Here is a 25,709-nt window from a genome sequence, read left to right as displayed (position 1 = left end):
TCATTGCATCACAGGTAAATAAAACAGATTTAACACAATAGCAGATAAAAACTTTCTATAGCACCATTAATACATGTACTTAAACCTTCTGCAGTATGTAAATAAAGAAAGAACTGAAACACGTCTTACTTTCATGAGCTCGGGCCCTGGGCTGTCTTGAGTCATGTTTATTAAAAACACTGATAAAAGCATATATTCCCCCCTCTTAATTGGTATTTAGTAGCCTATGTTTATGCAGAACTTTATTCTTGAACAGATGGCACTGTATTAAGCAGTACATACGAAGTGTTTCTGTTGCTCATAAAAACGTTTCTGTGTATTTGACAGGGGGTGGGTTTAATTTACTTAATCTGTGATCGAGTAAGCAAACACCGTGAGAGCGTCATAACCGGGAGCAGAAAGTGTCCGACTAATTCCGCCCCGACTGCAAGTGGCTACTCTCGCCAGCCGGTGGCAGGCTAGTATAGTTCATCTCGAACAAGCCTCTTGTGTCTTGTTCTAATTGGTTCCTTAGATGAATGTGTCATGTTGTGATTGGTTGTTTTAGTCATGTGTCTTGTTCCTCATTGGTTGGTCTTGTCATGTGACCCTTATTGTTTAGTATTTATAGCCCTCATGTTGCCATTGTTCCTTGTCTAGCTTTGAAGTTGTAACCCTGCTGTCGGTGAGTTGTTTATGTCTAGCCATTGTAAAGTTGAACCAAGGCTGTTTGGATTATGTTTTGTCTTCATTGTAAATAAGACATGAAAACCTAAACCAGAAGCAAAACCCAATCCCCACATTACAATATCATGCATCTGTAATCATTTGAATGTACGATATAGAGCATGATTGGAATTTTACACCCCAATCCGTTATAGTTAATGATTATAGATAATGATTATTTGTAGAGCAACTTCTACTTACAGGTAGACTGGAAGACAGCTCAGGTTTAGGTTTTGCCCAGCCATTGTCATAGCCAATCTGGGACCCGCAGTAGAAGCATCGCTGCGCCCCTGCCCTCAATGCACCCTGCAGTCTGTGATCCTCCTCCTCATACGACAGTCCCGTGTCCAGAGATATCGACCGCATACGCAAACGCCCAAGATCTCCAAAACAGTCCACAGAGTTCCATAAGTGAGGTGGAGATGTGTCCACAGATGTGAACGGTGTCTGTGTGGTGGGTGTTTGTGCTGTTCCTGAGTCATTATCTGTGATCACATCAGACCAGGACCTCCTGGAGAAAGACTCTCTCCTGAGTTTGAGTGCTGTGGGGGCATTGTGTTCAGCGGCTGCATCAGAGGTCACTGTTTTGCCCTGGGTAGAAGCTGGAGATTCCTGCATCAAATCCAAAGCTGGACCTTTCTTGCCCACCTCAAGATTATTTGTTAAGGTATCCACCTCCTTTTCCACAACATCTGTCCTCAGATCAGTAGGACTCAAGTGTGAGTTTGTCTCAGCAGATTTCAGTTCCTCAAGCAAGGACATGCCTTCCCTATAAACACGACTGTCTGGACTTCTTGATCCTTGCAGTCGGTCACGAATTTCGGTCGGATAATTTCGGACGGGATCCATTTGAACAAAGTATGCTAGAGTGTAAACACCATTACTGCCCACTTTACTTATATCTGGTGACAAAGTGGTTTCTTTTTCACTTCTTATTTTCCTCAACTCTCCTGAGTCAAACATAGTTTCAGAGTCTGCTGTTCCCAAAAGAGTTTTGCCAGAGTGTGTTGTAGGCGAGGGTTTTTGGTTTGACTCCATTTCACAGTTCTGTTCATCTGCAGGGGGATCCTCCATTTCTCGCTGTTGTAATCTCTTCTGTTGATCCTCTGTGTTATCTTGTGATATTGCATTCAGCATCTGCAAAAAGCAGAAACAGCATGGGAAATCAGACAAATATTCATAAACGGACCCCAGCAAGTGGTAAATATCCACATTGATATGTGGACATCCTCTAAAAACACAGAATGTAACTGTAAAAATAATGGCTATAGATATTGTATCCAAACAGGTTTCCCCAAAACGCTGATGTCTGTTTTTTTTGAACAAACAGATCCCGCCTCAAACTCAACACCGGCTGAGCTACAGTAATATTGGTTGGCCGCTCATGTTACATTGCAACCTTTTTTGAAGTGTGGATGTCAGCCTTTACAAAAAAATGGTTCAAACCATATCAAACGTACAATGGTATTTACCAAGTTACTTCAAAGAATATTGTAGCATTATGTATTTAATGTATTTGCATTTATAGATCAACATGATTAAATTACTTCCACACATTACTTATTTTGTCATTGGGTAAAGCTGCTGCATATAATGTATTTACCACTAGTGATAGGAAATAGAATTACACAACCTTTCAAAAGTTTGGGGTCTGTGAGATTTTTTAAATGTTTTTGAACGAAATCTCTTATGCTCCCCAAGGCTGCATTTATTTGTCCAAAAATACAGTTAAACATTATTAAGAAATATTATTACAATTTAAAATAACTGCTTTTTACTTTAATTTATTGTAAAATGTAATTTATTCCTGTGATGCAAAAGCTGAGTTTTCAGCAGCCATTATCCCAGCCTTCAGTGTCACAGGATCCTTCAGAAATCATTCTAGTATGCTAATATGCTGGGTGCTCAATGTTAAACAGTTGTGCTGCTTATTTTTTGGAAACCGTAATACAATTTTTTTCTAGGATTCTTTAATGAAAAGATAGTTAAAAAAACAGCTTTTATTTGAAAAAGAAATCTTTTATAAATCTTTCTGATCCCAAACTTTTGAATGGTTGTGTAATACATTTTAAGAAAGTATATTTCTGAAAAAATGATTTTATAAAATATTGTATTTTCTTAATTTCTCACAGGAAATCATTGCATCACAGGTAAATAAAACAGATTTAACACAATAGCAGATAAAAACTTTCTATAGCACCATTAATACATGTACTTAAACCTTCTGCAGTATGTAAATAAAGAAAGAACTGAAACACGTCTTACTTTAATGAGCTCGGGCCCTGGGCTGTTTTGCTTGGATAGCGCAGGTATGAAGGGCTCCTCTAGGAAGCCGCTGCTGTCTGAATGACAACTGTTTGTTCTCATCACGTAAGACCCAATTTGTTCACCTACAAGGAACCAAGATCACGATTAGTATGCGTCCACATCTCACAAGCGTTCAGAAGAACACTAAAGCCTCTTGATCAGACTAAACAAACAAGTCCATTTTTCCATAGCACTGTGGTCAGCTGGACATTACCTCAACTATACAGCTTGTAGCCTGCTGCACATATGAAAATGACTGAACAATCGCATGAGTCATTTGCATAATATCAGAGATGGAAATTGTTCTAAGTAAATTATTTGAATCCACACCGTGGCTTTTAAAAACGTTCGCTTTTCAGGAAGCAAAAGGAACAATATTGCATTTTAAATCTGATCTTTTTTCTGAAGTACAGGTGTTAAGGCCCATTCACACCAAGGACTATAAAGATATACAGTAGATAAGGATAGAGATAAAGTTAAGGATAACTATAGAGTTATCGATAAAGATATAGTTCTAAAAATCGTTCTCAATATTAAAGAATAGCAGAGTCCACACCACAGCTATAACGATAAAGGCACAGAGAAACGATATCGTTGGAACCTCTTTCAGAATGATTTTTCCCAGCTGATGAATGATACAAACATTGACACCCAATCAGAATTCATCCTGCTATAACGAGCTTGAGAATTAAAAGCGGCTGATGAGCGCGTGCTTAGAATAAACAGACAATATCGTCCGCTGGTGTGGACGCTAATATCGTTATAGTTCTCTTTATGGTTTTCGTTCTTGGTGTGAACAGGGCTTTAGCCTAGGGGTGGGCGATATGAGCTAAAAATTCATATCACGATATTTTACACTGTCCAGGCAATATCGATATTATATTGCGATATGAAGAAAAAAAACTACAGGCAAAATATTTTAACTATATATAACGTGAATAATTGAGGGATTGGACATAGACCTGAAAAGTCTTTTTTTTTTTATTGTGCCATTGTTTTTCTCAGAAAGTGCAAACGTGCAACATGAGGTAGGCCTGTATGAATTAAATTAAATTAAATTAAATATTGTGTGTTTGAGTGGGCCAGTGGTTCCCAAACTTTTTCTGCCGGGCCCCCCTTTTGTAGAGAAAAATATTTTTTTGGGAAAGTCTCTTATGCTTACCAAGGCTACATTTATTTATTAAAAATACAGTAAACACTGTAATATTGTACAATATTGTCAATTTAAATGATCTATTTGAATGTTTTAACATTCCTGTGATCAAAGCTGAATTTTCAGCATCATTACTCCAGTCTTCAGTGTCACATGATCCTTCAGAAATCATTCTAATATGCTGATTTGCTGCTCAAGAAACATTTCTGATTATTATCAATGTTGTAGACATTTGTGCTGCTTAATATTTTTGAGGAAACTATTTTTTCACGATTCTCTTATGAATATTTGAATTGGTCCTTTGTGTCAGAGCGCTGGAGTTCATCAGAAATAGAACGCGGCATCAGTTATACTGTCATGGATTTGTCGTGTCGCGCCGCATCCACAGCAGAGAACATCACTGGGTTCTATTTGCTTTTGTCACGTCGCGCTGCTTGCATCTGGTGTAGACACGTTGTTTTGGTATTTGTGAATCTTAAAGGGGTCGTATGATGCGATTTAATTTTTTCCTTTCTCTTTGGAGTGTTACAAGCTCTTGGTGCATAAAGAAGATCTGTAAATTTGCAAAGACTAAAGTCTCAAATCCAAAGAGATATTCTTTATAAAAGTTAAGAGTTAACCACGCCTACCTAAAACCTCACTATGTGGGAAGATTTGCATAACGAGCCCAAATGTTCACGCAAAGAAAGAAGGCGTAACTTTTATTCTCTCTGTAGTATTGTTGCCGCTGCAGCCATGTGCTGAAGACGCTGTGTGTTTCGTTGTGAAAGCGAAACTACTTTGTTTGGTCTTCCAAAAGACGACGATATCCGCTTCGTCATGCCTGGAGCTGATCCGTGCTGGTCGCTGAGGGAATACTTCAACTTAGTGCTGTGGATCGCCGGATCGGCTTTCACCGTTTTCACCGCTCCTTCGCCGGGACCGCCATTCTCGACCCCGCCGCCTCAGCTCACTCTTGCCTGGCTTCAGCTCACGCTAAGCCATGGCTTTCGTTCACACTAGGCCGCTGTGTTTTTCGTTGTGAAAGCGAAACTACTTTGTTTGGTCTTCAAAAAAAGGACGATATCTGCTTTGTCATGCCTAGAGCTGATCTGTGCTGGTCGCTGAGGAAATACTTCAACTTAGTGCTGTGGATCGCCGGCACATTTTATGGAGGACTGTTTACTGATCCTGGGAGAGTAACGTTAGACTAAAATGCCGGCAGTTCTAACTCACGAAAGTACTTTTTCTTTTATCATTGCGAGTTTTGGTCAGTGTGGAGTACCACTTGTTGTTAGTAATTTCTCTGATCACAAATGCAGACAGGGTTTTATGTTTACGCGGCACGATGCAACGCAACGCGTAAAAAGACAGTATAAGTCATTATAATCAGTAATTATGTCCCCACTGGATGCAACAAATGCCTCGTTTGTAATGGGTTTGAATGTTTTTGTGTCATCGCTCCGGCTGGGACACGCCATCACAATATGGTAAGGGGCGTAACACTTCCGTAAAACGCTTGAGGAATTCGGCCAATCACAACGCACTGGATAGCTGGCCAATCAGAGCACACCTCGCTTTTTCAGATGATGAGCTTTGTAAAAATCAACGCGTTTCAAAAAGGCAGGGGATAGAGGAGAAACAATAATGTACAGTATGTGGAAAATAATGTGTTTTTTTTTACTTTAAACCGCATAAACACATTTCATTACACCAAATACACAAAATAATGTTCTTTTTAGCAGCATCATATGACCCCCTTAAGTATATTCATAATCTGCTTTACGTTTACCTGGCACTGGAGGTCCTTTGACAAACTTATAACTTTCATGCTTAGAGCAGAACCATACATCATTCGTTTATATTTCTACATGGCTCCCTGCAATACAACTCTGATTCTTCAATCGCTCCACCTAGTGGTCTGTTATTGATACAACCACAACTGCTTCAACTGATAACTGAGCGCTCAAGCGGGTACTGTCAGTCATATTGAAGTAATTAAAATATGTCATTTTATATATGTCAAATTATTTACTTATCAGGCAAGTGGCCGCATGATAAGCTGGAAAATTACGCAGTGTAGACTTGTTTTTGCAAAATAATCTGCTGACTGTCACTATCCCTCAGTTTGGGAACCACTGGAGTAGACGATTTGTGCTCTATTAACTTGGTCTGTTACGATGCTCTGTGTTTGATTACTAATGCCTGTGTAGTACGGCGTTGCACACAGAGGACAAAAACGTTCAGCCTCGACTCTTTATCGTCATTTGTGTTAAAATTTGCAAAACGTACCAAATTGAACAAAACAATATAAATGCAAAATTTGAATTCATGAATATATAACGGTATCCACGGTATAGCAAAATCTATATCATGGAACAACGTAATACCGGTAGTTACTTTCATAACGGTATAGCGCCCACCCCTACTTTAGCCTGTACAAAACTTGCCACTAAATGTTATGGCCGCAATGCTAGGGCAGTTAGCAGGGCTTTGCACATTGCTATGCAGTTGCTTGGGTGTTTTAAAAATAAAATGCACCTCCAGGATCCACTGGACCATTGTAGCTCCCAGGCACACTTCCCTCATCAAAACTCTGGATCTGAAAAACAGTCAACAACATTAGAAAGGGAACAATGTGGAAGTAAATACATAGGGCATCAATGCAGATCAATAATACTTCACCTCTTCCAGCTCAAAAGATTCAACAGGCCGTTGCAGACTCTCTTCAGTTGAAGACGGGACAGAGTCAAGCTTCAGAAGGTCTGATGTTCCTCTTATCATTGAACTGTTTAGAACCGGCTCAATTGCCTCTAAATGAATGCTCTGCTCCTCTTCTAATGGGGAGAGACCGTTGTCTGACATCTGTGTGCGTTTGGAAGGGATCCTTTTATCTACCATTGGCATCCCACATGATTCTGGGCTGGATAGGGCTGAGGAGGTCACAGGACAGGGCATGTGCTGGTTCTGTAAGGTTTTGGCTTGGCTGAGGCTCTTCTTGGAGGCTCTACGCAGAATCATGGCCATGCGTTTTCTCCTCTCTCGTGCTTCTGCGGACATCCGGGAGGCTGTAGATGTGTCCACATTCTGAGTATTTCCACCGACCAGAGAGGAGAACGTCGTGGTGACCTGCTGAAGAACCTCGAGTTGTCTAAACCGATCTGAACACCGGGAGGAAAAGAGATAGTGTTTCAAAACTCTTGACTTGCATAAAACTCTGCTTATCAGACTTTCAACACACTGCAGCTGTACAGGAAAGGAGTGTCAACTTGTGTTTCACACAATATTTAAACCACATTCAACCTCTGAAAACAGCTATGCACTCTACACAAGAAATTGGGAGATTTTGCAGTGATGCCATAGAAGAACCATTTCATAATCTAAATAACCAGTATAAAGAACAGTTTGTGCAATGAAAAATCAACACTCTTAAAAATAAAGTTCTTTAGTGGAATCTATGGTTCCATTAAGAACCTTTAAAGGTGCTGTATTATGTAATTTTTGACCGTACTAAATAGTAAAAATACCATAATATGTTTGCAGACATTTAAGAAACGTTTAGTTCACATACTTCACAATGCCATAGCAAGTCATTCTACTTTTGAAATGAGTATTCCTTGTCAGATTGTCTGTTTTTGTTTTGGTCTGTTTGATTCTGCCCACTGCCAGTTTACCCAATTGTCTTTCAACTCTCCGAGTTAAGTTGGCAGAAAATACAGTGTATTGCAGCCATGGAAGCCAGAAAATTAAGTGGGTCAGAGATAGCAGATTCTACCCAACCTAAAAAGCCTCGGCATTCACCTAAAAAACCAGAGGCATATTAAAATGCAGATAAATCAACTCAACAATTTGCATGTCTCGTCGTCCTCCATTGTCAGTTAACTGCACTCATTCCTCTTGCGTGTCCTAATCTGGCAACCCGTGTAAATTTTGAGTCAGAGGAGGAAGGGGCAGGAGAAAAAACGATCTCCAATATTTTGAATTTGGACTGCAGTACCCATTTCAACCACTAGCTGTCAATATTACATACTGCACATTTAACATCTATGGAACCATAAGCTACTCCACCGTCCCGCTGAATGGTTTTCTGAATGGTAACATTCCACATGAGCTTTGTATGGCACGGCACGATTACAAACCTTCACGATTCAGCCTGGAATTCTCAGCACAGTTGGAATATCTGAAATATCTAATTATCCTCCATAATGGCGGTCACTATTAACATCTCATACCATATGTAAACACTTGTGTCACCAATGCAACAACTGACATATTTGATTATGAGCTCTGTTATCAGCCCCACAGTGGAAAATTAATTTGGACTGCAGTACCCATTTCAACCACTAGCTGTCAATATTACATACTGCACATTTAACATCTATGGAACCATAAGCTACTCCACCGTCCCGCTGAATGGTTTTCTGAATGGTAACATTCCACATGAGCTTTGTATGGCACGGCACGATTACAAACCTTCACGATTCAGCCTGGAATTCTCAGCACAGTTGGAATATCTGAAATATCTAATCATCCTCCATAATGGCGGTCACTATTAACATCTCATACCATATGTAAACACTTGTGTCACCAACGCAACAACTGACATATTTGATTATGAGCTCTGTTATCAGCCCCACAGTGGAAAATGATCCTGGTCCGGATCAGCACGGAATGGAACCGTTAAGCAGCGAGAACAGATTCCAATGACAAAAGTGTGGCTATACAGTAAAATATTTTTAAAAAGTGATTATTCACACCTCAAAATTGATGTATGCTTTATTTCTTCCATGGAAAGTAAAAGGAGACATTTTAATTAAGTAATAATAAATTAGATTTCAAGCTTTTAAAAGGACAAAAAAAAAGTGTTCCAGATGTCTTGTGCACAATACTCAGCCATCTTAAGTCATACATTAGTTTTGGCCTAAGAAGACTTAAATAGCGCACAAGTCATACAGACCAATTTAGTGTTTTTTGTAGTGCTGTCAAATGAATAATCGCGATTAAACCCATCCAAAATAAAAGTTTTTGTTTACATAATATGTGTACAGTATGTGTACTGTGTTTATTTGTTATGTATATATAAATACACACATTCAGTATATATTTTGAAAATATTTACATGTATATATATATATATTTATATTTTATTTATAAATATATTTAATATATAAACATAACATATTTTCTTAAATATATACATGCATGTGTTTGTATTTCTATATACATAATAAATATACACATTACACACTCATATTATGTAAACAAAACTTTTATTTTAGATGCGATTAATCGTTTGACAGCACTAGTTTTTTGTTTATTTATTTTTTGGAATTTGACAGCCCCAGTCCTCTTTCACATTCATTATACGTAAGCTGTGGCAAGAATGTTCATCAGAAATTTCCATGGAAGACAGCAAGTCATATGAGTTTGAGGTGAACTTGAGGAAACTTGCTCACTTCTGACATCCAAGTTTTCAACGTCCATTCGGTTCTGCTGAGCTTCCAGAAAGAGCTGAAAGCTGATGCCACGAGCGCAGGACTGGTAATTGAGGAATCGGGCTGGGATTCTCCCTGTAATGTCAGGCTCCTCGGTGCCAAAACCCAAATCCAGCAACAGTTCCTCAGGGTCATCCTGCAGTATGTTCAACACGTCCATTACACTGCATAACAAAATTACAGTACAAAAAACAACATTAGCAGGAGTATCGACAAATTAACATCTTAAAGTAAATGATCGGCAGGTGGAGAAGGCTATTGAGGAGAACCAGACCTGACATCAGATGGTATTATTGAGACATTCGATGCAAAACTGTTCCACCTGGACAGAGCAGGAGGATCTTGAGATGGCCTGTGTGTGGATGACACCAGCAAACATCAGTGAATAGAAAACAAACACTGCTGACCTTCCTTTCCTACACACCAAAGCCCTCCGTCACATTTTCCTCTGTTTCGCCCATTTCCGGTCAGAATCGCTCTTCTCCTACCTCACTGCCCCATCAGTGACATTCCACCTCATGCAAACCAGCCCAGCAGCCCATGCGGTGACATGTCAACAAATCAGCATTTGCATGGGAAATGTGCTTAAGGTCTCTGGCAGGTGCCTGAACAAGCCTACATCACGCACTCTTACACAGCACTCCGTCTGATATATAGTATATACACATGCATACATAGTACATATTCATATAACAAATGTACCACTTCAGGTCATTTCAAACACTTTGATGTGACACAGATATGCAGCATATTCCTTTATATAGTGAATAGAGTTATATAATCTTTATACATGTTAATATAATTGTTGTCTGATCAATTTCAGAAATGCAACTGGGATACACAATATTGGTACCATATTGGTTATTTTGGATATTTAATCATACATGCTTAGTTTTTCAGTTACTTTTGCTGTCATATAAATATTGAATTGAATTGAAATATATCTAATATTGAATTTAATAACACTGTTCAATGTAATCTTTAGTAAATCTCAAAATGAATATCCGTTTTTCACACTGTACAATTTTTGACAGCTGCTTTTAGTTTTTATTTAGTTACACAAAAATAGTATAAAATTGTAATATCGGCCATTACATGCAAATATCATCATTCAGCTTATCATATGAATATCATATCACATGAAAGAAGTCAAAGTTATTCAAGTTATAAATGAAAGTACTGCTTAAAAGACAATGAACATTAAAAATTAAATCTGTTCTTACCTCAGAAGGTCTCGTACAGTCTTAAGAGAGCGTTTGCCATATAAAGATGCTGCATCAGACACAGAAAAAACACAGAGGAGTTCTTATGAAGATGGAAAACATCTGCGTTTTCAATTAAACACCTCCAGACAGCGCTACAGTAGCTATATTAGGTCAATATTCTTCATTGTTGTTTTGATGTCTTCTCATAAACAACTGTAGAGAAGACTTTGGCATTTTGTCAGGGACATGCTGATGTCTTCTTAAAAGTGGACCCTGATCCAAAGTGCCCAGCATATTTTCCTAAACCAGCACCTTTGTTTAATCTCGGCGGAGTCCGAAGAGCAACAATCCATTCCGTCCTGTACCTTCCATTGCAGCTGAGTTACAAAACCAAAGCACCTCATTCACTAGAAGGGGAGTGTCTGGCAGTGCAACTGACATGAATGAGAGATTCAGAACTTTGACAACAGCAACTTTTCCTAAGAAGAGTCAAACAGCAACAGACGAGAGTGAAGACATTCACTAAGTGACCCTGAAAAGGAAGAACCCAGGACAAAAGACAGACAGAACCCTGAAGAAAGACAGCACACCGAGCAGAAAGAAAACAACTATAGGTGGTCGACGCGAATATGATCATTCAGATATGTTAACAGATATGAAGAATGTCTGGCAAGCAAGCAAATACATTTAGGAATGCAGCTGATTGTATGCTCTTGTATCATTGTCATTGTATCTACTGTATTTGCCTAATTATAGTATTAGTCTGCATTTGTTCTTAAATTGGTTTATGAAGAAGCTACACGAGAATGCACTCTACACGTCTAAATAGCTTTGTCCTGTTTTTGTTGGGCTAAAGACACATTTCCAAGTCAGTTGATTCAGGTCCAGATTCTAAACTTCTCAGGACTAGGGGCAAAAACATCTAAACCTCTAGAATCGTATCTGCTGTGATGTACAGTATGTTAGAACATGTCAGAGCTTAACTCGAGGGAAGGAAGTTTCTGTAATTCAGCCTCTGGTGCCTGAAGTGAAAAGTCAGCTCAAGGTAAACCTCTTCAAATATTCCTAACACCTCAGTAGTCACAAGAATTATGTAGAGGATGATTTAGCCTAGTAGGACATGTACCTCCATCAAAGCGTTCATATAGGAATTACAAATGGATTTTTTGAGTTGAATCACTCTACTTTTTAATTATTTTAAGTAAACGTCTTCACTGAACTAACTGATGATTTTAAGTAGAAAAACAAACAAATCCTAATGTCACAAGTGACTAAATGTGATGAAATCAACAACAGCTTTATAAAAGAACAGTCAGACAATGCAACTAGTCATGCCCCATTGCATACTGGGAAAGGACTAAATTACAAAGAACTTTCAGTGTAGGTGTATTTGAACTATAAAATCATGAATCTAACTCGTCTATTGTGCTCATCTTTTGTCTTTTAAAAATAAAAGTACAGGAACGCTGCATTGAGACGAATCACTTGAAAACTTCAGAATGGCAAGTAAACAAAAAAAACAAGTACATTTTAGGTTTCCTTTTCTGCATTAATTACTTTCCATCTTTTTTGAAGAGTATCCTTAACCATAACCAACTTTGAATGGGAAATTATATGTTGATAAGAATACTATTGAAGCCCATAAACACTAACTCTAAAATCTGATAGGATTAGTTGATCTGGGCTGCGTTTCTCAAAAGCATCGTAAGCTTAAGTACATCGTAGACCCATTGAAACCAATGGAGCTACAATCAATTTAGGCTTACGATGCTTTTGGGAAACTGTACGATGCCCTGATTGTTTGGTTTTCTTCCCGGACCTACATGGATGTTGATCGAGGAACATGTCGTACTTGGGTAAATCATGTTAAGTTAAGGCGCACGTCTTTTTCTGCTTTATCTACTCCTTATCTTTTCTGTGTAACTGGAAACCATGCAGTAGCAGGTGAAGTTTCCACAAATATGCCGTGACACATCTCAGACTGGCGTCCAGCGGAGACAGCGGGGACTGGACTGTCTCAATTTCTGCCAGTGTTTGTGTTAGAAGGCATGGAGAGGTTTGACAATGTTTAAAATCCTGGGTTAGCACAGTCCTTCTGAACACTTCAGTCAATGTATTCTAAAACATATGCCACTGTATGCTCAATACTTTAATAAAGAATAGCTCAAACCTTGATGCCAACCAACGTCACTCATTCATATCGCTCGTATGTCTTGTTTCAGATGGGTATTTGGTTAAACTGAACCGAGCAATACAAAACTGAGAATGTTTACCTTCCACTCCCAGTGCCAGATCATCTTCCCCGCTCTCGTTTCTTCGTATAGGCTTCACTGAAAACAACTCAATATGTTTTACAATACAGTATTGAAGAGTGTGAAATTCAGAGTCAATAAGTCATGCCCTCGTGTCAGTAGGTCAGCTGACCTGCTAACCCTGTTATAATCGCATAAACCAGCAAGCTGTCAACCATCACAGAGAAAGGACTAATTGACTGAATCATATCAGTATGTTAATGACATATCCAACACAACGTTTACACAGAGCTCCAGGGTGAAATAGGCGTTCACAGGATCACTGCATATGCATTGAGCTGATCCCATTTATCAAACAGTCTACTCAATTGAAATATACAGCAACTATAAAGCAAGAAATATACACCAAAATACTCTCCAATGTTGCATTTTATCCCTTAGCTTCTGAATCATTTTATTGTGATATGATAATAATAAAAATATGATCATTTTTTGTAATACATTATAGTGCTGGGCAGTATGACCAAAAATTTATATCACGGTATTTTTCAAAATTATCCCGGTTTCACGGTACATGACGGTATTTTTTTTTCCATGCATGACCGGTTGTTAACCATATTTTCTACTGATTGAGAGAGGAAATACTGCAGTATATTGACTTAGAATGCCCTATTTTACTGTCATGATGAGTGAATATTGTCAAAAAATACCACACTAAATAGTGACTAAACACAACCCCTTTTAATACATGTTAACCAGGAGTCACTCTCATTTATAATCGCGGCATCGTCTGATAAAATCAACATGCATCTACACTAAAGAGTGGCTATGCGGCTGTTTTGGCTATATTACTTTTTTGTCTCATGCAGCGCACTGCCTGCGTCTGAGTAACAAACTAAAAAAAACAACAAACAAAAAAGTGCATTTGATATTAACAGACGAACTACAGTCATATTTCGCTGCTTTGCATATTCTGTGAAGTGAGCAGGATTTCTGAGGATGATCCATGGAATTTGACCAACACTGACTAACACCGATTACCATAATACAATTTCCCAGTTCCCTGAAACATCTCAAATATCAAACTCTACATCGCAGCTAGTCTGCACTTCCACGAAACAGCACAACATCTAACAGGCATACATATCCGTTTACTCACTTGTGTCCGAACTGATAATAGGAACAATATCAAAGTTATCCGTCCTGTTCCACCTAGTCCTGGAGGTCTGTAGAATTGCCCTTCTGGCGGCAGATTTACTGGTAGACATTGTTGTGGTCATGAGATTCAACCCATCCATAAATCAATCACGGTAGTGAGCGAACACCTCAATATCAGCTCATCTTCTCTAGTCCAACACTAAAAGATACAAATATGTGTATTTATTAATTCCCAAATTATGACAGTCAGAAAAAACACAAATGTTTGCACAATGTACATGAAAATGCCAAGCATATTTAATATTTGTGGTATATACTGTGCTTTTTCATTCATGCTACATTATTTCATTTATCTACGGTACAACTGGGCTAAAGACTAAACACAAACTTGGCCTACTTTTCTAAATACTTGTTTGTCTCTGTGCACTGCAATATTTTCCTAATCCATTGCGCACTATGACAACATATCAAATCTGATGTCATTTGATCCGACAGTGATCAGAACAGATTTATGTGGTAAATGAGAATGCCTGAAATAACCACACATATTTTAAGAAAGAATACTTGTGTAATATTCAGTTTTGTTCAAGGTGAATAAATAAAGAGTTTTTCAGTTATCTGATACTTTAAAAGATATTTGTAGTTTAAGGGCCCATGTCTGTACTAACACTACGAGATGTACACTAAATATATATATATATATATATATATATAAATCAGAATAATACAGGAGTATGCTAAACTATTTAGTTAAAAGGTTACAAAAAGTGAAAGTGATTAGATTGTGCCTACAAATAAAATAAAATATAATATAATAAACACTTGTTTTGACCAAACGTAGTTTTTAAATGGTATATTTTGTAAACAAAAGACAAAAAAGAGAAAAAGTAGTGTGTGTGTGTGTGTGTGTGTGTATGTGTACACACACACACACATACAATAATAACTAAATAAAACATTAATATAATTAACATAATTTTTATACATATTTTATTTTAATGTTAATTTTACTTTCCCTTTCAATACAAAAGATGGGTGTCTACTGTTCCTGGATAGCTGTCCTGCTCCAACACACCTGTCTGTAATTATCAGATGTTCCAGAACATCTTGTTTGGCTCAAGTTCAGGTGTTTTTTTATTAGAGTTGAAACTGAACATTGCTGGGAAGTAGATCTCGAGGAACAGGATCGGGCACCCCAATAATTATAGAATTATATAATCATAAATATCAGAAGTTATGAGAAAATGTTCCACAAGCTAACGTAACGGTGAATAAATGCAGATTTTTCACACACAAAACAAATCTACCAACCATAATAGTATATATTATCAGTGTTGGGGAAAGTTACTTTTAAAAGTAATGCATTATAATATTGCTTTACTCCCTTAAAAAAGTAACTAATTACGTTACTTAGTTACTTTTCATGGAAAGTAATGCGTTATATTACTTTTGCGTTACTTTCGCGTTACTTTTTAAATATGAGCAGGGCTTGATTTTTTTTTATATAAGAAGTTCTATTTATAGCAAATATAAAAGCCCTTTCACACCAAAAAGTGTAATGAATAAACCTCAGGCTGAAGGAAAAGTAAATTCACATCGCAGGAGAAGAAACACTCTTCAGCAATAAAAAAACAAAGCACAATTGTTAGCTTCTCTAAAGTCATTTTTGCTTATTAGTGCATGCGGTTGAACTGGATCATCAAAGGCCAGCAGCAAAGACATTAGTTAATACAATGGGATTAGATATATTTAATTATTGCAGGTTTGCGTCATATTCTGAGTTTGCATTTCACTGTTTTAATTCATTTTGATGAATACTAAATCAGTTTTTTGTGAGTGGGATGAATTAATGCACATTCACATTTAGTCTAGAACTACAGTAACATCATTGTTCACACAGCACACCCAACTCCTCTGTACTCCCGATTTCTCCCAATATGGGGACAGGAGACTTGTCAGTCAATAAATGGGAAAACAAAGTAACTGGCGTTACTTTTTTGAAAAAGTAACTCAGATATTTTCTTGTAAATTAAAAAAGTAATGCGTTACTTTACTAGTTATTTGAAAAAAAGTAATCTGATTACGTAACTCGCGTTACTTGTAATGAGTTACCCCCAACACTGTATATTATAAACACGGACAACGATATAAACCACTGCAATCCATGTTGCTCGTAATAAAAATGTAAGACTAATGAATAAATAACACCTAAAGATTTCCTGAAACAACCAATAAACTATGAACCACTAAAACTAGGGTGAATATTAGCTAATACCGATTTGAAACAATCATATGATCAGCAAATACTATTCCAAGACTATAATCAAGTTAGGAAAATATAAAGACGTGATTAACCGCGGTATGACCGCGGGACATCATCTCAAACACTCACCTGCGCTTTAGAGGAGCACGTCCAGACTGAACACCTGCCACAGCACGCCTGTTTAAAGGTCCTTATCGCTATATCAACCTCGGCTAAAAACAGAAACACACGAACTAATTTGGTCCACATACAGGGAAAAAAAGCTGAACGCGTATGCAAATAAAGTGCATAGAAAACAGCCTGAAGCACAAAGCCGATGTGTGAGCGCGCTGTTATCGCCTTCTGCTTTAATCCCGATGAATATTCACGTGCAAGATTGAAAGAGGAATTGAGCTGTGCCTGCGTGCAGAAACATGATCTTTGTTGCCTAACCTGTTAGAAGGAAGTTTGTGCTATTTCGCCTTTAAAACCTGTAGCTAAATCACGAGTGTGAGAAAGAGAAAATGTACTGTTCTTTGTAGCTATATTTAGACACTTTAGTCACATTCGAAATTTATTATCATTATTGTTATTACTATATATTTTTGTCTGTCTTTAAAATGTCCCCTATGACTAAACCAAGTTCTACTTGACTGCAGTTCTGTTTATGAACCACTAGATATCACTAAAGGTCTAACTGAAATACATTGAAAGCTACATAAACTGATGCCTCCATCCTCAATAATGAATGCCACCACGCATAATTAAGCTATAAAAATGTGCTGCATTTTTTTTCCTCAGGATAAAAGGTGGAAACTAGATCATTTCTCTGTGTGAATTAATATTCTGTGCACACTAAGGACCAGTAAACTATTCACAAACAACTAGGTAAGGTGACTGGCACAGATTGGACTGCATTATGCATGTTTGGCAGAACACTGTTTCTTTGAATGTTTTGTCAAAGCAACCCAATCACTTTTAGATTTTAGAATATCAATTCTAAAGCCTGAGCGTTTCACATAAACAAGCATTATTTACCGTTCGACGTGTTTACTGTTACCAGAACCTATTTTATTAGCAATTTTAAAATCAAAAGTTCTGAAAAGAAATGTTGCACAAGAAGGCTCGGTGACTTTTAATGCTTGTGTATTGGTTATTTCTTAGCAGATGAATGAAGTCAGTTCTTCTCGAGTTTACACAGGTGTTCTAGCAGAGTAACTAGGTGTAGTTAATCACATTAAATGATCCAATAACGTTTGACAGCCCGGAGTTTAACAATATGTTGTGTCTTTATCTATGCAGATAGCTATACACAAACAATAAATTCCACTTTGTTCAATATTTAATATCGAATGCATTGACATTCCTTAATTTTTGCGTGTGCCTTAGGTGTCTAAATAGTTTTTGGGGTCACTGTATCACCTAATGATCTAAGAAGTACGTTCTTAATAGGGCTAATAAAAATGCTACGTCTTATACTCTAATTTGTTTTATTTACGGCTTAGGAATCTTATTTCTGCAAGTCCTTGAGTGAATTTCCATGCAGACTTTGCACATTGTGAGAGGGACTTGACACGTCCTGACAGGGGCAGGCGCTGAGCACATCTGGAGCAGACGGGTGTGAAGTGTCTCACTCCAGGGCACAAGAGCAGTTCCCCCCTTCATAGTGTGATGCTTCTCACTTAAGAGTCTGTTTCTTAAACTTTCATGAACCTCAGAGCTGAATAAAATGCTGTTATCACAGCGGTACAGTGCTGAAAAAGGTTTTAAATGGCTGTATTAGCGCTTTAACACATCTCTTACTCCTACACGAGTGCCCTCGCACAAAACAGTCAGACATCTTCACCTAGAACATCTTCTGGAGATTTGTGCCTTATGTGAAGGAAACAAAAGCATAGAATAATCAAGTAGTATTCGATGGGTTTTCTTCGTAATGGTACACGTTCTCAACGCGACATGAATATTTGAGCAGCCTGCAACTGCTAATTTAATCATTCAACATCTGTTACAATTACTCCGGCTTCCACACCAAGATCTGGCTACAAGATACGAACGTAGAGTGTTATTGTTAGTAGAAAGCTTTAGAACAAAGAATATTGAGAAGAATTGTTCAAAGAGAGTTTACGTTAGCTGTGTCTGAAACCAAGTCCAGACAGTGTTGTAGCATAAGGAAAATGTCAGATCATGTCTAATTCAAACAACCACACAAATATTTAGTGACTGTTAGTCACATTACTATTTCTCATTAGAAATGTAATGTAATGTATTTAAATAATTTGCAAATATTGTCGTAAGATGAATATATATATATATAGTATTTAAATTAATTTGTAAATGTCATTTTTTTTTTTTTTAAATAAAGATTAATATTAAAATAAATGTTTTAATATGGGTGTTATTTTAATTAAATTAAATTAATATTTGATTGAAATTCATTTGTAAGTGAGCATTTGTTTTTGTAAATAAAGAATAACTGTAATATAAATTAATAAAATGAAACAATTTTGTCTGAAGGAATCAGTACAAATTTAATGCAAATTAATATTAAAATAATATTTAAATATTGGTGTTATTTTAATTAAATAACATCAATATTTTATTTAAATTAATTTGTATGTGAACCTCAGTTTTTTGTAAAAATGCTATTTAAATAAAATTACTTTTAAAATAATATTCAAATATTAGTGTTATTTTAAAATAAAATAAATGTTTTATTTGCTCAATTTGTAAATAAGAATTAAATACATTTAATATAAATTAAATTAAAATGTAATAAAATTGTGTCCAAAGGAGTCAATAAAAGTAGGAAATTAATAATCATTTGTTTTCCATCATTTTTTAGCCAGTTGTTTTTAATAATCTGTAAAAGACAAATCTATGCCACCTTCAAAATCGAAACAGATGAAGGCATCTTAGTAGCCTAGATGAGCTATTATGTAAACCTACCTTTGTACATTGTCTATGAAGGCAGCTTTCCGAAGAGACTGTTGTTCTGACTTCACTGAAATACACCTGTTTTGTGTTTTTTTATCTTGAGAGGGAATTTTTTATATTCTTGGATGAAAATGTCATATTATTAACAATTACTTACAGAACTTTGTCCGTCTCATGTGGGTGTAAGTCCCACTGTCTCAGGTCTTGGCAGCATGGCGATAGTGCTTTTGACTGTGACTTTGTGTGCTTGTGCTCGTTTTGGATGGAGCTCGTTACAGGCTGTCTGTGGGTGGGTTGCGCAGACCCTCGCGAGGCTTTCGGTTGGTCACAGGGTCCAGACCATGACTAATCCAAACCCCACCAGGCTGACCAGATGGGGCCTTCAGATTTCCTGAGAATAAGAGTAGGCCAACATATCAGAGGAGGCAATAACAAACGCAGAACGACGACAATGGCGTTGTTACGTAATCGTTTTATCAGCTTTTATGGAAAATGTAGATATTACAAACTGAAGATAAACATATCATAACATTAGAGCGAGGCCCCCAAGAATATCCAATGTAAGCAAACAGACGTACCAGATATCTTCATCATAAACATCAACCCTGGTGGCTCGCTTCAGAGAGCGAGTGTGTTTGAATGAGAGCGGGTGTCCGGGTTGCCAGATTCTGTTTTCCAGAACATTCACAGGAGCCTCAGAGGGTCGGAGAGTGGAGATTAAATTAAGGCCTAAGTGGGGACAGCTGCCTGCTGAAACCAAGGACATTTAGGCCCGTTCCTGAGGGTGATCTGTCCAGCAGGCTGTCCAAAACGGCTCCAGCGTGAGGATCCTTGCGCTTGTAGCGACTGGAGTTATGACTACAGCCAGATGGGTTTTGGCACTAGAGGAACAATATACAAGTTGCGCTAAATGGAACAAATCAGTATAAAATTGTGCGTGCTTGCGTGGAATCACACTTCTAAGTGTTTGTGTGTGTCTTCGCTGATACCCATGCATGTTTTAATGAGCGCGCAGTCTGTTTCTGATTTGCAGAGTAAAAGAAGAATAGCATTTCAAATCTTTTTGAAAAAAAAACAACAGTTTTTAGTCGTTTCTGTCATCTCTTTCTTACTGCCATGGATCATTACCATCACTAATAAATACACTGTTAGACTCTTATTACCTGCTGAGGACTCAAAAAATAATGTACACGAGAGCTTTCAAAAACGAATTTGAACTTCTGGGATGCTTTTTCTCTGGGTAAAAGTGAAGGATAAGCCACAATAAAAGACAAAACAGGCCGATTTCCGAAACAATATTTGTTGTAGTGCCTCTCATTGCATCAGGGCAGATGATCAGACAAGCCTGGAGAGGCCGCTGATGGCAAATGATGAAATGACATGCAAAAAAGCAGCTGGGGCCACACTAATGCATAACATTTCCATAACATTCCAGCAACGTTCGTGTAACAACCACTAGTAGAGAGCAGATCTCTCGTAAACATCAAGGCTGTGTCCTGCATTTTGACGCTTCAAGCTAATTTGAACAATTTGACTAACTAATGCTTATTTCTCAAGAAAAATGTACATTAATAAATACATTCACTCTTTTCAGATGCTATTTTTATTGAATACATCACAAAATGGATCTTTGATTTTATTTAGACTTGGACAAAAACACATTCTGGTCTCACGAGGAGCCAAATATGGCCCTAACATCGCCACATTCAGGGTTGCTTCGTGAGCAGATGCCAGACGGTTTAGGAAGAAGCCCAGCATGAGTCGTGCCAGAAGAACCTAATCTGGACTGGGCAACAAGCACAAGGGACTGCAGGAGACTGTAAAGGAGAGCACCGGTCCAATGTGTGCCTCCACAGGGCCAAAAGAGAGGGTATGACCCATTTAACCCATGCCAAAGATTTTACTCGTGCCAGTTATAGGCCTACCACATTCACCTTCCTACCAGATCAGATTTGCGCAATCGCTTTGCGACAGAGTCACAGACACACACAGGGTGAGGTTGCTCAGAGAAGGTTCACCCTGATGGACATACTTGGCACGACTTTGACATAAATCACAGTCACATCAACATTTCTGGCACGATGCATCCTCACACACTCACACACACACTTCCCCCATCCGCTCCCACTAGTCCCTGGACTATAGCATTGGCTAGGTACAAGAGTGAAATTAAAATCACTTAACAGTGTGGATCAGCGGCACTGAGCAGATAATTTCTTCATGCAATTCTTCAAGTGTGGCACAAGTTCATATTTTACATCAAAGGCATATTTATTTTTGGCTTGTATGCGGTTGCATGTAACAGTAATTCTAATGAGAAAAAGGAAATAAGAACTTTAGAATTACTGATGCACCAGTTGAAGGTTGAATCATGAAACTGCATGTTACGGAGGAATATTGTTTGGTTAATTACGTCAGTTGTGCTTAGGCTTCGCTGTTGTACGCAGATTAATCTGATGGTTTGAGTCATGTATTGACGGATTTTCTCCTAATTTACTGGCGTCGCACAATAGCAGCAGGCACTTATTTTTTTCCCTTATGGACATGAGAAGACTCGCACAGACGAGTGACAGAAGTACTGGATGCACTTCCCGCAAAATCCGTCCCGACAGCTCTAACATTAATACAGATTTCTAATGTACTCATTAATAAACCATTACACATTAGCTTTAACTAAATAAAAATAATTACTTATTAGCACATTAACAATTACATAACAATAATAAAATATGTAAATATATTTATTATATTTTGTAAATACGTTTATAAAATATTATATTATTTTATAGTAATACGCTGTTGCTAATTTTTTATAAGCCTACATATTTCCAGTTGTTTTAGATGGGCCTACAGAAATCATTCTCTATATAAATATTTATGTACAATTCACAAAAAGGTGCCATTTTAAGCAACAGTTCCCTCTGCATGCAGCCATCTTTCTCCTCTGAGAAATTGATGTTATTCATTTTTAAAAACTGAATTATCAATTATGCATATGCCATACTGTCAAACCATTAACACTGTGGCTGTCGTACACACGGGTATCTTTGTGTGTCAACCCTGTTTGATTATATGTAAAATATTTTAGCATATTTAATTAAATTTTTTAAATGAAAAATGGCTTATTTTTTATTTTAAATTAATTTTTATTGATGGTAATATTTTGTTTTTTCTTTGTCATCAAATCCGTGTACTCAAGATTAGCGTCGAGGCCTATCATCAACAGACGTCTAGAACTCTCAAAAGACCATCTTTAGCAGAGCTACTGATCTTAATACTTGAGTGTGTGTGTGTGTGTGTGTGTGTGTGTGCGCCACTTGACGTGTGAATATCCATGCCTTCATTTGCTGCCTGTTCCTGGCATCACACTGTCCTTAAAAGCTGATAATGTGTTAATGAAATCACTGGCAGACAGCTCTTGTCAGCCGAATGTTCCACATGAGAAGGGGCCAGTCCTCCACTGTGAGTCTGCAGGGTATAAAGCAGGTCTGTCAGGGGAGCAAGAGTCTGTCAGGGGAACATGTGTCTGGCCAAGCCATTGCTTTTGTGTTGTCATTTTTTCTGTTCTTTGCTCTTTTATTATGTTACAGGTCCTTTCGCCCCGTCCTTCTCCGAGAGTGTGTGCTAAATTTTTTTTTGCGGGATGGGCCTGCCCCCTTTCTTTTCTGCAGCACAATGATTTATTGCCCAAAAAGACCAGAATCTGTCAGGGGAGCAAGAGTCTGTCAGGGGAACATGTGTCTGGCCAAGCCATTGCTTTTGTGTTGTCATTTTTTCTGTTCTTTGCTCTTTTATTATGTTACAGGTCCTTTCGCCCCGTCCTTCTCCGAGAGTGTGTGCTAAATTTTTTATGCGGGATGGGCCTGCCCCCTTTCTTTTCTGCAGCACAATGATTTATTGCCCAAAAAGACCAGAGAACTAATTAACAGAGTAATTAATTAATATGAATTTGCATATTTGCATTTGCAATTAGTGCAGTCAAGTGATTAGTCTGAAATGGGGAAGTTTGACTCATCAGATGTTGGTGTGTGTGCTGAACCGGAAAGCTCGTCACCAGCTGAGGCATTTTTGGAGGGGGACAGGAGGGGACTGTGTGTGTGTGTGTGTGTTTCTAAGCACAAACATCCAAGGGTACCCGCCAATCATGCGTGACTGAGCCGTCCCTGTCAGCAAACTGTATCTGTATGCTGTGTTCATTATGTTTTTTGTTGAGCTGATAATTGCAGATCAACCTGACCGTCCCAATGAAAAATACAGCAGACATTTTTACCAAGATCACTCATGACTAACCGTGGATTTTGTCTAGGTGGCTCGATGCTAACTGCACTCAAATCTGTCAACATCAGGTTAAAGAGCCAATTAATCTTAGACAGGGACAGAAAGGTGTTGTGTGTCATTTATGTGGCGTTACGCTTTTGTTGCGTCCTTCTGAGAGGGATAAATGCACTTGGGGGGCATTTAAAGAGCTTCTGATTTGAATTATAAATGTGTGTGCATGTGAGAGCGAGCGAGTAGGCCAGGCACGGGTTCAATAGCAGCAGGAGCTTTCACTGATAATGGAATGCATGAGTGTCAGGTCTTCATGTGGGAGGAGCCAAAGCTCTGGACAATTACAGCTACAAGAAACAGACGCCAGAGATGGCCAGACCCGTGCTCCAAAATCTATGTGTGATTTTGGGCACGGGTGAATCTCACAATAAACCGGTCACAAATATGTTCGGTATGATGCTAAAAGTAAAAGGGAAAAGCTTAGGTTCTCATTAATATAATGCAAAAAGAAATCTTATTGCTAAAATATTTATAGAAAATTCTAATAAAATAAATTCTAATAAAATTTGGGGTCAGTTAGAGGTTTTTTGTTGTTGTTTTTTCTTTTTTTTTTAAAAATACTTTTATTCAGCAAAGATGCATTATTGCTGAAAATATTTCTAGAAAATTATTTTTAAAAGTTTTATAAAAACAGAACCACTGGAGAAGACTCTGCCATTGTAACCAGCCCATCAGATTTCAACTTCACTATTTGAGAAGAAGCCAAATAAACAAAATGCTCTGATAAAAGAGATTTGTATCCCATTTTATGTTTATGGGGGAAATGGTTAGGCAATCAGGAGCTCAATAAATGAATAAACAAGTAAAATTAAAAATTATATTTATAAATTTTATATATATATATATATATATATATATATATATATATATATATATATATAGTGTGTGTGTGTGTGTTACTTAAGTACTTATGAGTAATTTGATATATTCATATTACAATTATAAATATATATTTAAAAATATATTGTAAATTACATGTAATATAGTAAAAGTGACAGTGCAGTAATGAGAATTAACAAATGAGGATATAATGAAAATCCACCATTGAGATGCACAGCATATGAGAATTTGAGGGAAAGACGTCACAATCCAAAAAATAGCAATAAAATAAAGCTCTTAAAAAAGGCGGCATTTTCTTCATGCACAGTATAACTTCTTGGAGTGAAATGTGACCTGGACATGTTTTCGTTAGATTCACTCGCATACTACTTTGTGGTGTGAATGTGGATGGCTGTGTGTGAGGAAGGTGGGGAGGGATGGTGTGAGTGTGTGCAATGTGTGAGAGAGAGTAAACAAAAACCCAGACTTATTTTCAAATGTAGAAGAAAAAAAACTTTCAAATGTCAGAATCCATGTTGACTGGGCACATTCATTAAATGTCAGAAAGAGAATTCATCTAAACTTTATCTAAATGTATGTTTTCATAATCAGGTGATTGTCAAATTGAATATGCTTTCACAGTGACAGACAGTAGGATCAGTCATTTGGCAAACGCCCTTGAAGAGACTGACCAGGCAAACAAGAGCCATCAATCATCCAGTTCCTGCTGTCATTCATCAGCAGCACTGACCATTTTTTTTTACATGTTTTTTTACAAGAAGCTATTTTGTGTATATTTAGATTTAGTCCGCTTATGCATGAAAATCAAATCCCAATTTCTTAATTTCTATCAACAAAGACTAAGAAATGTAATTCCCTGACCGTCTCACAGCATTCCTGTTCATCCACAGCATCAGATTCTAATGGTGGATGCTGGTACTCGGTCCTTTATTGAGGTTGCTTTGTGGTTTTGCAGTGGTACGCAGCTCGAGGCACACGCCAGATGATCAGGGGAGGAATACAGGTCCCCCGGGAACCGATCACGTGACCAACCCATGCCACGTGACGTCAGCGGCAGATGGCATGGGTACCAGCTCTGGCAGTTGGCATCAGTGTCATTTCTCTTAGCGC

At 37.7% G+C, this 25,709-nt stretch overlaps 1 protein-coding gene and 1 long non-coding RNA gene across 2 annotated transcripts in view; both read right to left on the bottom strand.

The window, feature by feature from the left end:
- Positions 1-13,314, bottom strand: part of LOC107555379 (coiled-coil domain-containing protein 129-like) — a 34,919-nt gene extending 21,605 nt beyond the window's left edge. The window contains exons 1-9 of the mRNA XM_016238148.1: positions 13,269-13,314; positions 13,118-13,174; positions 10,863-10,911; positions 9,914-9,991; positions 9,601-9,803; positions 6,830-7,305; positions 6,686-6,746; positions 2,971-3,095; positions 907-1,842 (exon numbers count right to left, since the gene is read on the bottom strand). Coding sequence (XP_016093634.1) covers positions 907-1,842; positions 2,971-3,095; positions 6,686-6,746; positions 6,830-7,305; positions 9,601-9,803; positions 9,914-9,991; positions 10,863-10,911; positions 13,118-13,174; positions 13,269-13,314 — 2,031 coding nt within the window. The remainder of the gene's footprint in view (positions 1-906; positions 1,843-2,970; positions 3,096-6,685; positions 6,747-6,829; positions 7,306-9,600; positions 9,804-9,913; positions 9,992-10,862; positions 10,912-13,117; positions 13,175-13,268) is intronic.
- A 946-nt stretch (positions 13,315-14,260) lies between these two features.
- On the bottom strand, positions 14,261-17,096 carry LOC107554968 (uncharacterized). Its single transcript, XR_001605117.1, has 3 exons — positions 16,950-17,096; positions 16,647-16,729; positions 14,261-14,453 (listed from the first exon to the last, which is right to left on the bottom strand). It is a non-coding gene; the product is annotated as an uncharacterized lncRNA (long non-coding RNA).
- Positions 17,097-25,709: the final 8,613 nt, after the last annotated feature.

The sequence above is a fragment of the Sinocyclocheilus grahami genome, unplaced genomic scaffold, assembly GCF_001515645.1.
Source record: "Sinocyclocheilus grahami isolate Dianchi unplaced genomic scaffold, SAMN03320097.WGS_v1.1 scaffold19.1, whole genome shotgun sequence".
NCBI lineage: Eukaryota > Metazoa > Chordata > Actinopteri > Cypriniformes > Cyprinidae > Sinocyclocheilus > Sinocyclocheilus grahami.
The sequence above is the reverse complement of the archived record's forward strand: the minus strand, read 5'-3'. Positions and strand labels throughout refer to the sequence as shown.